The sequence below is a fragment of the Aplysia californica genome, unplaced genomic scaffold (genome assembly GCF_000002075.1).
Source record: "Aplysia californica isolate F4 #8 unplaced genomic scaffold, AplCal3.0 scaffold00015, whole genome shotgun sequence".
NCBI lineage: Eukaryota > Metazoa > Mollusca > Gastropoda > Aplysiida > Aplysiidae > Aplysia > Aplysia californica.
Genome location: NW_004797285.1, coordinates 341,479 through 355,264, shown reverse-complemented (window position 1 = coordinate 355,264; position 13,786 = coordinate 341,479). Strand labels below are relative to the sequence as shown.

Here is a 13,786-nt window from a genome sequence, read left to right as displayed (position 1 = left end):
TGCAGTAAAAAAAATACTGCAGTTTAACCCCCAAAACAGTGCATCTTTGTCCTGGTGTGAAAGTAAAATTTTACCAACGACAGAATAGTGAATAGGACTAAAAAAACAGGAAAGGAGGATAGGAGGACATTTTTAGAGAAGAAAATTGTTCCATTGTTTGGCAGGATTCAAACCCGAGACTTTTTGTCTAAGAGGTTCAGTAACGCGAGTGGTTTGCGGGTGCTCTGATGTGGTTAGCTTTTTTTCATTCCAATCAATCATCTATCGTCCTTCTCTTCACTCTCTTACAAGTAACACCTCTAATCTTCGGAACTTATATATATATGTTATATCTTATAAATTGTTTTGCAAGTGCTGTAAAACTCATAAAATAAAACCGAACAAACTTATCAGTAACCTTTGGGCTCGTGTTATTATATTATCTGGGAAGCATTGAAGTCCAAGGTGATACCTTTTTTTTCAGTGAAAGGTTAATTATTTTTTAAAATTCAATCATAACATGGATATTTCAGCGTTGATATAGTACAAAGCTGATGCCTCAGTTTGTTTCCTGAAAGAGTTTTTTAATTTTTTTTTTAATTTTTTTTTTTTTACAAACTTTACAAGTAGCCTTCACTGGGTCTCTGCCAGATTTCTTCTTTCTTCTCATAGCATTTACATTAAACCACAATTTGTAGCCTTTCCTGTGTGTTTTATAATCTGCAATTGCATCATGTTGCCTTATTTTTAGTGTGGATAAAGACAAGAGTGGTCAGATCTCTGCGGCAGAACTGCAACAAGCCTTGGGCAATGGTAAATTTGTTTTGGGCCTTCTTTGGTGATGTGTTGATCACAAACATGCAATGACTATTAGTCCTGCTTTATTAAATAGTGTGTCTACCTCTTTTGGCTATAATGTGACAAAATTGTTACCAAATATTGTCTTGAACAAGTTTTTTTTTTTGGTGTTTTTTTAAATTTAACATAAACATTGTTGTATGATAAGAAAGCAGGAACTAGTGATTGCAAGTTTCATTATAATTTATTCTCTTGGCCAAAGCCCTAGAAGATGTTGATCATCATTGAAGATTTTGTTTATAATGCTTATTATAAATCATATTATAAGATGTTGTACTTTATCATATTTGTTTGAAGCTACAAGGTGAAGTCAAGATTTGGTGCTTTCTGTGCTGTGAAACCCTTGCGCTTCCAGTAAAGTTGTACAACTTTCTTTACAACTCTATCACAGTTTTTTTAAAATCAGCGATACACATCTTCTTGGGCTATGTGGCTAAGTTTAAATGAAGGCCTCTGTAAACTGAAGTTCTCAAAGATGTATATCTGTTATTGCCACTTCTTAGGATCGATGGAGATCGGAGCGGAGCTATATCTGCCAACGAATTGCAAAGAGCCTTGTCTAATGGTAAGGTTAAACAAATGGCTTGTGGTTATTCCTCCTAATGACCTATTGCCAGGGGAAAAATGTTTCTCTTAGCTCTGTTAATTTGTGTGTATACTCACTATTGGACTGTTGCTATGGTTGGATTAAAATTCCTGAAGTACAAGGGTTTCACAAAGTCATGTTATATGTTGTAAAATAAATGGCTAAGTACACAGAAGAGTCATCATTTGTGCTTTTTTTCTACTTCTTCTGTTTAAATCTAGTGTATTTTATCAGTATTGATAAATGTACATTGACCATGTGTGATTCTGCTATTTTGTTAGTAATGTGTATATGTTGTTATTGTTATAATTTTCTGGAAATATTTTTTTCAGGCACCTGGACCCCATTCAACCCAGAGACTGTCAGGCTGATGATTGGTATGATGAAGTCATTGTGAAAATGAAAGCAGTACATGCATGTCACGACTTTGTGGGATCAGGCGCTTGTCAATTTTGGGGCATCTAGGGTTAATGACATAATCTTAAAGGTTGTTTATTTACCATTGTTTTCATGAAAAAAGTATCCATCTATCTTCAGTGCTTCCACTCTTCCGTATTTTTACGGAAATCCGTACTTTCTGCCAGTTCCGTACTTGTCCCTCCATCATTATCAACTCCCTCCGTAACAAAAAACTGCGACAGCGCAGGACTGCCGAAATTCCGTACTCGCCTTCGTATCGTCTTGTTAAAGATGAGGTTACGGATATTTACGGTAATTCTCTCAGCAACAAGTCAAAGTTATAGAAACCTGCCAAATTGCGCATATCCTGCAATCGGCCATTATACAGCTATGTCCCAGTCCCATGCATTCATTGCGGGTTGGTCGGCAGTACATTTTTTACCTGCAGATGGATCATAATCTGGCGAACTTTTTGTGCCAATTTCCTCCTTTCTATCATTTACTCATTCCTTCTGTATATCTTCGGATTGTTGCCGCGGCTGGAAAATCTGCGCGTTGATCAAGTAAATTGACTTGGGATCATAGACAGAAAAGTACTGTCAGAAAGAAACTTTTTCGCAAATTTGTCTAGATCTAGAGAAATTATCAATGCGAAGATTCTACCACACTCGAACGCAATATAAGGGCCGCAATGAAAGAAATATATGCTGATACGGGCGTGCCCACTGTGGATGGGATGGGCCGATCGCACTAATCATTCGCCCGACTCGGTCGCCTACAAAAAAAACTTGTTTGTTTTCAGTTTGAGGCGATCAGCCCGATCCAGCCGTAGGTAAAATCAAGAATAATTCGAAGTGGTGCTTCAAGGTTGTGACAGGCGACATTCAGACATGAAAATTGAGAAAAAATTTGGGTATGCGCTGTGCAACTGCATTTTGAAAGTAACGTATCTATTCATTATTCCCAGGTTTGCCTGCTATCAATGGTGCGACGACAAATTAATTGAAGTATAGTAGCAGTGAAAGGGGAACCTGCTTTTAAACATTGCCAGCAATGGAAAGATATGTTGGTGAAGAAATCAAACAAGACAAAATGTTGGTGAAAAAATAAATGTTATGGGCTGTAGCAATATCTTCAAACAGCCTCCCAAATGCCATTTTCAACCCTCTAAAAGCACTAAATTTAAATTTCTTCGGGGGCTTCGCCCCCTGAACCCCCACTGGGACTCTGTCCCTGGCCCCTGCTGGGGGCCTCTGCGGCCCCTAGACCCCCTGCAGAATTTTCCTTACTTTTCAGCTTCAGCTGGTGGAAGCACTGTTGAATAGAAGTCGAAATATTTGCACGTGAAGGGGTGGGGATCGCCTGGTGTCAGGTAAAATAAGTGAAAAAATGGCCTCTAAAGTTGGATGACTCCCAAAGCTATAGCAGCCCTTAGAATTGTTTATTTACTGTTATTTTTAGTGCCTATGATTAGGTACCAGAAACTAAATTTTGGAAGTAGCTGTATGCCAAATTTATCTGTTCCATGTGAAAGGCATATATCCACTGAGCATTTTGGTACCATTCTTTAACCTCTCAGTCAATTTTAAAGAAAATGATAGTTGTTTAGAATTTGATCAAATTTGTTAAAGTCAGTCACTGGCTGCAACCCCATGTTTGACAGACAATAAAAGAGTATCCTACCAAGTGCCCTAAACATCTCCACATTAACAGAGTACAATCACTGTAACAAATATATGGAGCCTAATTTTTTTCAAGACTGTGAGATCATAACAAATATGTATTTTATCACTTCAAACACGATGATCTGTCGTTATTTCGACAAAAACACCGAGCGTTGACCCGGCCGGCGCCGCACCGGCCCCCGCGGCGAGCGAGTCAGCTTATACTGTAGTGTACCCCGCGTGCGGGGTCACATGCTTTCTGAGTCTCACGGAAGGATTGGTGTAAAATAATTTCAAGCTGATTACTTTATTCTAATAGAAAATAAACTGATCTTTTCATTCATACCTTTTTTAAGCCGGTATTTTACATATTTTGGGTAAAAAGTGATCTTTAAACATTTTGACAGCATTTTTAAAAGCTTTATATTTAAACGACAAAGGCTAAATATATACCACGGGAAAGTCTGTTTAAAGCGCTACAGTTCTCCACCAATGAAAAGACAGTATTTAATCATCGCTCGTTCCGCGAAGCATTTGAATGCACGCATTTCAATTTTTGAACCGGCCGACCACGCATTCCGACCGCGAGGGGCTTTGCTTTCGTCTGCGATTCTCCAACTCCTAATAATCGGACATATAAACAACTTACACCATTGTAACGAGGAAAAGCTGAACTTTTACAAGGTGTACGGCATTTGGTGTTTTATAGTGAAAGAGCAAAGAAACAGCGATCGGAATTACCCCGATTTCACCGATACCACGCGGTCGGAAGGCAGCGAGTGCCCGCGAGGCCGTGTTTACGCTACCTACTATGATCAATGTATTTCAGTAAAGTCCATGCAAGAATGCCTTTTAATTTTAATAGGTGCTGAGACCAAAACGAAAAATGTAATAAAAATTACCCCTTGAGAGGGAAAATGCCAGTTCCTTCAATTTCCGTATCTTGACAAGCGCCTGACTTCACCAGGATGACTCACATGTATTATATATTTATTGATCATCATAATATTAAGTATTAAGTTGCACAAGCGTGTCAGCTTTATTTAACTCAGTACAAGTGTCTAGGGTGTTTGAATGCAACGGATCTTATTTCTTTACCATGGTTTATTGTTCTGGATGAATAGAATTGTGAATGTTCAGAATAATGTAATATACTGTTGTAGGTAGAATTTCGAATGGATTTTTGTCTCTTTTACTAAATTTATGCATATTTATTCATATGAATATGAGTGTTCACATGAAAAAGATTTTTTTTTTCGTGGTTGGTGGCCAAAGTAGAAATTAAGGGTTGTTTTTTTTTTACTCTTGTCCCTTGCTTGAATTGGGGGGAAAATGTTCTTGGGAGCCATGTATGATCATTCTTTTTTTATGTAAAGTTGTTAAGTGGGCACATATGCCTTATCAGAACTAAGAAATAGAGGAGTGTAAAAGTTACAAAATTTACAGACTGCATGATTGTGTGTCTTTTGCTTTCGTTAGTTTTATGTTTTGAGGGGAGAAAATAATCAAATTATACCACATTTGGGAGGAATTTTTAAACATTGGCTTTGATGTATTTAAATTTTTATAATGACAATCTTAAATTTTCTACTTTCAGGCATGTTTGACAGGGATAACTCTGGTACCATCAACTTCCCGGAGTTCATGTCCTTGTGGAAGTATGTGACTGACTGGCAGAACTGCTTCCGCTCTTATGACCGTGACAACTCGGGGTCCATTGACAAGAATGAGCTGAGGACTGCTCTCACTGGCTTTGGTATGCTTTTTCCGTTCTTTTAAAGTTTTTTCTCTCCTCTCATTGCTGAAAACAAATTTAAAACATTTCGTACTATGCACAGGGATTTCCTTGGCTCACAATTTGTCCCCAAATGTCCACTCATGGGGATTCCCTGTTCGAAGTGACGCCTCTATAAGACAACCTGTATGTTTTGTCACAGTGTCTGTTCTTGGAAAATTAATAGATAATGAGCACTCTAAGATGAACACACAAATAAAACTGTTTTAGTACTAATTTGAATGTAGGTCAATTGGTTTGAATCGTATGAACAATAGCAAAGTGATCTCACATACCTAAGAGACGTTGAATATGCTAATTATAGAGATACAGATAGAGAAGGAGAAGTTATTAAGAGTCGTGCTGGTTTTAATTAAGTTTATGCAGGTGAAAAAAAGATTTTCATTCAGATGGTGGTGACAAGGAAGAAAGATAGACGTTGTTTCCTTAGCTAAATACATCCACACAGACACTCTGTACAGAGATATATCTAGACCTGTGAGATGGCTGAATGGTGATTAAAGAGGACTGATTTACCTGTTATAGCATTTGATATTTTTTCTTTTTCTTGGACTGCATGGGAAAATAATTATAGAGGATTAATGTTATGGGTAAAATTGAGTGTTTCAGAATTTTGAAATGTTGAGAGAATTGTACTTTTGGAATCTGTCTATTTTGGCAGCCTCAAACAGAATAAATAGACTGTTTTAAGGACCATACTGTCAGTAGAAGTTGTTATATAAGATTGGCAAATGGACATAACTGTATCGTGCCACTGCTATTTGTGAGGCAGCGTGGTGAAATCAGGCGCTCGTCAAAATAATGAAATCAAAGAAATCGGCATTTTTTTGGCAGGTGATCAAGTTTTTTTTAATTTTCTTTTTTTGGGGGGCTTAACGCCTTTTATGTCCATTTGAAAACACATTATTTTTTGTGTTTATTTTACTGGAAAAACATTGATTAAAGGCACACAAAAAAGTAAATTTTTAGTTTCCAAGGACTTTCAGGCTATGGAAGTTACCAAACTTTGGCAGCCATTTTCTCATTAATTTTATTTGTGAAATCAGGCGACACTAACCTCCTTCAGTCGCAAATATTTCGACTTCTATCCAAGATAGATGGATATTTTTTTCACCAAAAGGAAGGCAAATGAACAGGCTAAATTGACCAACACCTGATTCCATCGCGTCACGACTCATTTTCTGCTTCATTTCTATTCTCCTATTGGTATTCTCTTCATGTCTGGAGAAAATTAAAGGTTGGTTGTTGTTTTTCAGAAAACTGAACAAAATAATGAGATGTACAGTAATCTAGACATTCATTGTGCGGAGCCTGTGAGAACAGAAATTAAATGAAATGTAGAGCTAACAAAAGTTGTGTTTTTGGAGTCCTAGTAATGCGTAATTATCATCTTTCTCCCCAGGTTATCGTCTGTCAGAAAAATTTTACGACATCCTCATCAGAAAGTTTGACAGGCAGGGAAGAGGGACCGTGGCCTTTGATGACTTTGTTCAGTGCGCTGTTGTTTTGCAGGTAGGACATGAGATGTTCTAGACGAAGACCTGTTCTTATTGTTTCTGTTTTCTATTCAACTTGTCTCGAAACATAAAATATGCAGCGTTAGAGTTAATCCCGACTGTTGAAACTGCTTAGGCATGGCCATTTGTTTTACCAACAGGATTTCCCCTCTGTATGAGATAAAAGATAGATTGTGTGCTTTAAGCGATAGGCGTGTTTTTATTTTTAATGCGGAAAGAAAGTATTTAGTCGGATTTATTCAGAATTTCTTTCACACCCATAAACTCGCTGAGCCCAAGTGCTAAACAAAATGTGGATCAGGATTTCACATTTCTTTCAAGGCAACTTTCCAATAATGCTATACAATTTTTGCTGGAAGCTTTAATTTAGTGATAATTTTTCTATCCAGAAACGAAAAATGGCAGAAATGACTTTTGAATTTTGCCCAGGTGACAGCCAAAACCTGCTCTTGACCACCAAGGGTCAGATGTTTTAATATGTGCAACTTGCACATGGGGCCTCTGAGATTATTAGACTTATGCGAGAAGGATAGGTGTTCGATCTTACCCAGCCTAAAAAAAGGTGTGTGGCTGAGAGACAGCAGTAAAAAAGGAGCCAGGAGTAGCAGTAGAAAGAGTTAGGAGTAAAGGAGAGAGGAGACCATAAAAGGTTGGGATGAGGGTGCGTTGGGGTTTAAGAAAGTAGCGATGGGGTGGGGGAGAACGTGGAGACAAACGCAGATGACAGAACAGGACTAGAGAACAGGAAAGGTGGTAAAAGTAGAAAATGTTAGAGAAGAAAATTTTTCAGTGCCGTCAGGTTTCGAACCTGGGACCTTTTGAATGAGAGGTGAAAACCTTACCTCTAGACCACGAGAGCCCCCACAAGATTACCAATTAAAATTTTTTTTAATTTTACCTTTATTCCTATTATTTCTGTGTGTTTTTCAGACCTTGACAAGCTCCTTCAGAGCCTACGACACAGATCAAGATGGCTGGATTCAGATTTCCTATGAGCAGTTCCTCACACTTGTTTTTAGTCTGAGGAGTTAATTTCGTGTATTTCTATAGACATTTGTCCAACTCTTAAGCAAATTAAGATATGAAGGATTGCTTAAATCTTTGTCATCTTCCAACATTTTTTCCTTCTGAGTGCTGAACAATAATGGGCCGTTACTAAATATTTTAGTGACTCATATTGTCTTATGAAATTTCTTTCGTTTTGTTGAAATATTGTGTCGAATACTATGTGATATACAACAAGATGACCTGTCTTTTTGAGATATTATCTGTGAGTGTTGTGCTCTTGAAAGTGGATTTTCTTTGAATGGAATACAAGTGAGAGAGTTATGAGCAAATCCTAGATACTCTCGACTGTTTTTATGTTTATGGTAATTATTAATGTACCTTATATTTAAAAAGTGTTCTTTGACTGTTGTTTCTACCTGTTCTCAAAATCCCTGTCCACTTTATATATTGTCATACTGCACCTTTCTTTAAAAGAAATATGTCAACCTCCACATTACTCAAATATTTTATATAAAAGCCGAGTATTTGTAGTCAGGTTTTTTAGTGTACTGGTCCAGGAATCTGTAAGATGAAAGTTAGATATAATGAAGATGTTCTGTGCGTATATTAGAAGAAAAACTTGCCCCATTCATTCTGTAAATGATCATAAAAATATGATAAAGAAACAAAAAGGCCTGTTTGATGGATAAATGATACCTTTTCAAAGAGCCGTTGAACGCTTAACAATTCTGCTTACGGAGTATTAATGCAGGGACTAGTGCAGGAAAATTTGAGTTGGAAGCTGTTTTGAACTTTTAAAAATATTTATTTTAATAGTCAAGTCAGAGTACCAAAGAGTGAAGATGGAGATTGAAGACTCCTTAAAAGATGAATGTCATGCTCAATACGTTTGTTTTCTTCTCCTTGATACTTCCACTGTGTAACCCTACATTGTTGGAGTATCATCATTTTTATTTTTATGATTTGAACGTATATTGAAGTGTATTTTTGTAGTCCTTCGTCAGACTCGTGTCAATCTAAAGTAGAAGCAAGTAGCAAAATGTCTTATTTTGTTTAGTACAATGTTTTGCGCTCAGTGTTGTCTGTTTAAGGTACATCGTCATTATGATAGGGCACGCTGTGTTTAAATCATGCTTCGACCAGTTCTTGACATTTTGGTTTATTCTCTTTTTTCAACGACTTCACTGCTCTCTTTAGAAAATGGTCCATTGTTTTCACTCTTATCCATCTGTTTGCACCTCACAATTTGTTTAAAATGCAAAATGAGAAATGGCTGTTAAACATAACTCTTTGTCATACTAATCTCACTTCTTTGATGCTTTTCCTCTGCTTACTTACAATGGTTATTTAGCTGAAACACCATGAGTATATATTGATCACACATTAATATTCAGATGGTTATGGACAGCAGTTTTTTCATGTGTAGTATTGAAAACACTTTAAACACTATACTTTTTGCGCACATTAAAATTCAACTGAAATACTGAGAAACGTCCTTGTTCTTCAACTGTTAACTCTACTAAAGGGACCTTGAATACATAATAATTAACATTTGTTATTCCAACTAGGTTTTCATATATGATATACATATATATGCCATCTGATCCATCCATCGTGAATGACTTGAGGAATAAATCTCGTAAAGAAGAGGAAATGTGTATAATTTTTTTTTAAGTGAACAGTTTTTGTGTGCATATTATCATTTGAAGGAGTTAATGTATTGAAAATGTGCTAGTTCCTCCTTGAGGATGTGAAATAGGTTTGTTTGTACTCCAAAGTTTTAGTCAAGCTTGTTGTTTAACTACAAAGAAAGTGTTTGGTAGAAAAACAGTGTCACAAGATACAGAAAGTAGAAATAGAAATATTCTCCTGTATAACCGATTTGGATATAAGCCATTTGCATGATCCCAAAAAATATTGGATACCATCAAAGTTCTGTCATAATCTTTTAGAAGTTGTTTTGTATTTTTATATACTTCAGTGTTCACGTCCTTTTTTAAAGTTAAAGTAGATTTAGTGTGAAATGCCAGCATCTGTGAGGAGTTCTGCCGTTGCATGCAAAAAGACTCGTTTTGATTCCCAAGTGAGGAGAAATTTTGTCAAGTATCTTCGGTCTTCCTACTGAGAATAATCCCTCTCAGGCTGGGTTGAAGCCTACCTCCTAAATGATCTAAAGTGTATCAATGGGGGCTTGAAAATTAAAAACATCTACATTTTTGTGGTCTGGGTTTTGGTGTGAAATAATTCAAATATCATCTCTCATCATGTTTTGTCATACAATTTCTTTTTTAAGCTTATTATTACATTATAATTATATGCTTTTGGTAAATATGGAGCTGTATAATAAATACAATTCTTTAAGTTTCATTCTTGTGCTTTTTTTCATGAGATGATATAAATGTTATCCTTTCCTTTGGTGGCAGTTTTATCGGAAAAGGTCCAAGCTGTGGTCTTCAAATTCAGCGAGTTGGGTTTTTTTTCTATCTGAAGGCAAAATAATGTAGGCTTTTTGCAGTGTCGCAGTGGGCTAGTCGAAAACTTTGTGTGCATGTGAGATAACATGGTTCATGAGTAACTAAACCGGTTTAGCTAATCCACCTTCACCATTTCAGAACCAGTAGTAGCTGGACTCACTTTAGATTAAACCGAATATCCTTGATTTGTCACCACTTTTCCCTTTTTTATAGAGACAGATTGAAAAACTGAAACGTCTCCTTTACCAACATGTCTGGACATTCACTTCAGAACATTTTTAGATTGTTTGTTATGTCATGTCTTACACCGAAGAGGACATAGATTTCTTTGAAAGTGGGACACGTTCATTGATTGGGATACTGGACGAGGAAGACAAATTTTGACTCTGATTAGTCTGATTGGAATCGAACTGAGGACTTCTTATTTTTACTCTAACTTGTCGCCAAGTTTTTTACCAGCTTCACCTGTTTCAAAGTGATCCTATTTCAAGATTGCCTGCCTCTTGTCAAAGGTGAATATAAGAATCATGAGGTTGAAAATGCTTGAAATAGTTCCACAGTATGTGGTGACTGTGAGCAAGATTTATATATTGTGAGGCAGTGTAGTGAAATGAGGTGCTCGTCAAAATAACAAAATTGGAGATAAGGGCATTTTTCAACCAGTTTGGAAATTTATATCAAATTATTTTTTTGGCTCAACCTCTTTTTATAATCCATATATAAAAAACATTTCCATGTGAATTTTACTGAAAAACATTGATTAAAGGCACAAAATATGTCATTTTTCAGTTTTCAAAGACTCTCTACATATTGGAGTTACCAAACTTTGGCAGCCATTTTCTCGTTAATGTCACCATTGAAACCAGGTGACCTAGCTTCTTTCAATCGTAAATATCTTGAGTTCTATTAAAAATAAATGGATATATTTATTTCATTAGAAGCAAATAAAATAAATCAGCTTTTAGATGATAGCAATAACTCCACATGCCCAAAAGTTGACGAGCACCCGATTTCACCGCGTCATGACACATTCATTTTCTTGCCAGCACGAACTTTTCCTTTCCTAAAGTCTATGCAGATATCCTGTGCACAAAAAAAAAAATGTCCATATAAAAAAAAAACACCCAGAAAATTCTGTTTGACAGAAACATCAGATTTATTTTGTGAGCAATTTATCATTTCAACTCAAGAAAACCTTGTTTCCAGCAAAACTATACAAAGACATTTTCACTTCCAACAATGTTGTATAAATTAATGAAAGGAAAGATAAAAAGATATCTATAAAAATTGTTCATAGGTGGAGTAGGAGCTGACAATATTATAAATGAAAGGACTTGACAGCAATAAACAGGACGCTGTTACTGTTAAAATTGTAGGTTTTCATTTCAAGTATGATTTTAGTAATACGTAATACATCATAGTGAGGATATTACATTGGCAACTGGTAATGATATAAAGCTCAATTGAAAAGACTTTGCTGCACTTCAAAGATCAGGATTTTATTTTTACTATGAGTTTCTGAACCTTTAGTCTTTCTTCTCTAACTGATCTTGTGAACTGCGTGGAGCTACATTTAAAAAATGTGATCACAATACTTCTCAATGAGCAAAATTTATGAAATTCTTTTGAAGGAAAAAAGAATCAGTTTCAACGCAGCTATCATCAGAGCAACAAAAAAAAGTGTTGACTTCATATGTGTTAAAACTACAGGGGGAAAAAAAATTCAAAATCTATATGGTTTGGGCCGGTAGTCCTCAAAGAGGCTTTGTATTATTATGTCGTTTTGAAAGGTGAGCAGAAACAAATAAAAACAAAGATTTGAACAACATTAACCCCATGACATACCCCTAACACAGTAAAATTCAGGTTAATTCAAGTACATTATTATGTACATGGTAAACATACCTTACTATACAACTTCCAAGTTTAAAACAGTGTGTTCCTGGTACAATCACGAGCACACACACACACACTCATGCACGCACATACACACACACACGCTCATAGTTTTCATGGACCGGTGTGCAAGAGTGACAATGAACAAGGATAAAAAGTGAGCTCAAGTGTCGGAAAATGCTGTTTTGGCTCGCACGTGTCCACCAAACCAGAAACGGACTGACCGCATGACATCTGCCTCTCAGGAAATTGCTAGTTGAAATTGAGCATCTGTTTTTACATTAGCAGTCGGTGAAGATTCCGCTTGGATGTGTTCATCAACACCACGCAACACCTGCCGCCAAAAGACATTGGTGTGTGCCACTGCTAAAAAAAGGTCTATTTTCACTTTGGATAAAAAAAAGCTTGTCATATTCACAATAGGCACCTCAAAATTAGCAAAGTCTATGTGCACGTTCATTGATCGCCTGACTATTAATAGACCGATATTAAAAAATGACTGTGTTGTAGGAGCTGCCCATACATTAGTGGACACACTTGCCGGAGATGAATAGGCCGAGTTGCCTTTTCCTAACAAAAAAATTGGGTAATTTCTGCTGTGGTGGACACACGGCCTAAGGAACTTGACAATAGAAAAAGTAAGAGCTCAAAGACTGAAGACTATTAGTCAGAAAAGGATATGGTAGACCAAAAGAAGCAGATCAGCAAAAATTGTGATTGGGGTTTATCTATCTAGAAAAATGGAATCGCTTCCTCTTCTGACAAGATTAAAGAATGAGGGGAGGGGAGATATCGATGGAGACAGGCCATGAAGTTTAGAGAATAGTGCATAAAAGACTGGAGGACAATTGACATCAACATTTAAATTAATTAAATATCTCAGTGAGATAAAAATCCCATCGACAGTCAACTGGACCAAGAACAACTTCATTCAAATAGCAATGCCATTTTGTACAAATCAAACAAAATTCAGATAAAAAGGACAAGAACACAAAAAAAATCTACCTGCAATGCTTTACAACCAGTTAGAATTAGAATTCTCAAAACGAGTATCGGATACAAGAAACACATTTATCCTGTCTTACCTTTTCGCATACAAAAATTTCCCTCCAACTCCAATCACCCAAAACTTTGTTCTTCATTTGATGACCTTTAACACCTCAGAATAAGTTCCTCACATCAATCCACGCTCTCGTGGCCTAGAGGTTAAGGTGTTGGCCTCTCATTCAAAGGTCCCGGGTTCGATTCCGGGTAGCGACCAAAAAATTTTCTTCTCTAAAATTGTCTCCTTTCACCTCCTTTCCTGCTCTCTACTAACAATGTTCTGTTGTCTGCCCCCACCCCCTCACCTCCTTTGCCCCCTCATCTGGGCTCCTGACTCTTTCTGCAGCCTTTCTACTGCTACTCCTTGTCTCCTCCTTACTGCTGTCTTTCTGCCACACCCCTGATCTTCTGGTAGGAAAGATCTACACCTAGCCTTCTCGGACAAGGGCGAAAAATTTCGGAGGGCCCGTGTGCAAGTTGCGCACGTTAAAGATCCCTTGGTGGTCTAAAATCGATAAGAGTAGGCTTCGGCCGCCACCCGGGCAAAATTCAAAATTTCCTACCAA

At 36.8% G+C, this 13,786-nt stretch overlaps 1 protein-coding gene across 2 annotated transcripts in view; it reads left to right on the top strand.

Moving 5' to 3' along the window:
• The window catches only part of LOC101858989 (programmed cell death protein 6), a 13,596-nt gene extending 3,424 nt beyond the window's left edge, over positions 1-10,172 (top strand). Inside the window, exons 2-6 of one of the 2 annotated variants that reach the window (XM_005090281.3) lie at positions 1,341-1,402; positions 1,756-1,800; positions 5,084-5,242; positions 6,684-6,793; positions 7,729-10,172. In XM_005090281.3, coding sequence (XP_005090338.1) covers positions 1,341-1,402; positions 1,756-1,800; positions 5,084-5,242; positions 6,684-6,793; positions 7,729-7,830 — 478 coding nt within the window. In that variant the 3' untranslated portion in view covers positions 7,831-10,172. Of the gene's footprint in view, positions 1-730; positions 793-1,340; positions 1,403-1,755; positions 1,801-5,083; positions 5,243-6,683; positions 6,794-7,728 lie in introns of both variants that reach the window. The other variant, XM_005090280.3, reaches the window with a different exon arrangement.
• Positions 10,173-13,786: the final 3,614 nt, after the last annotated feature.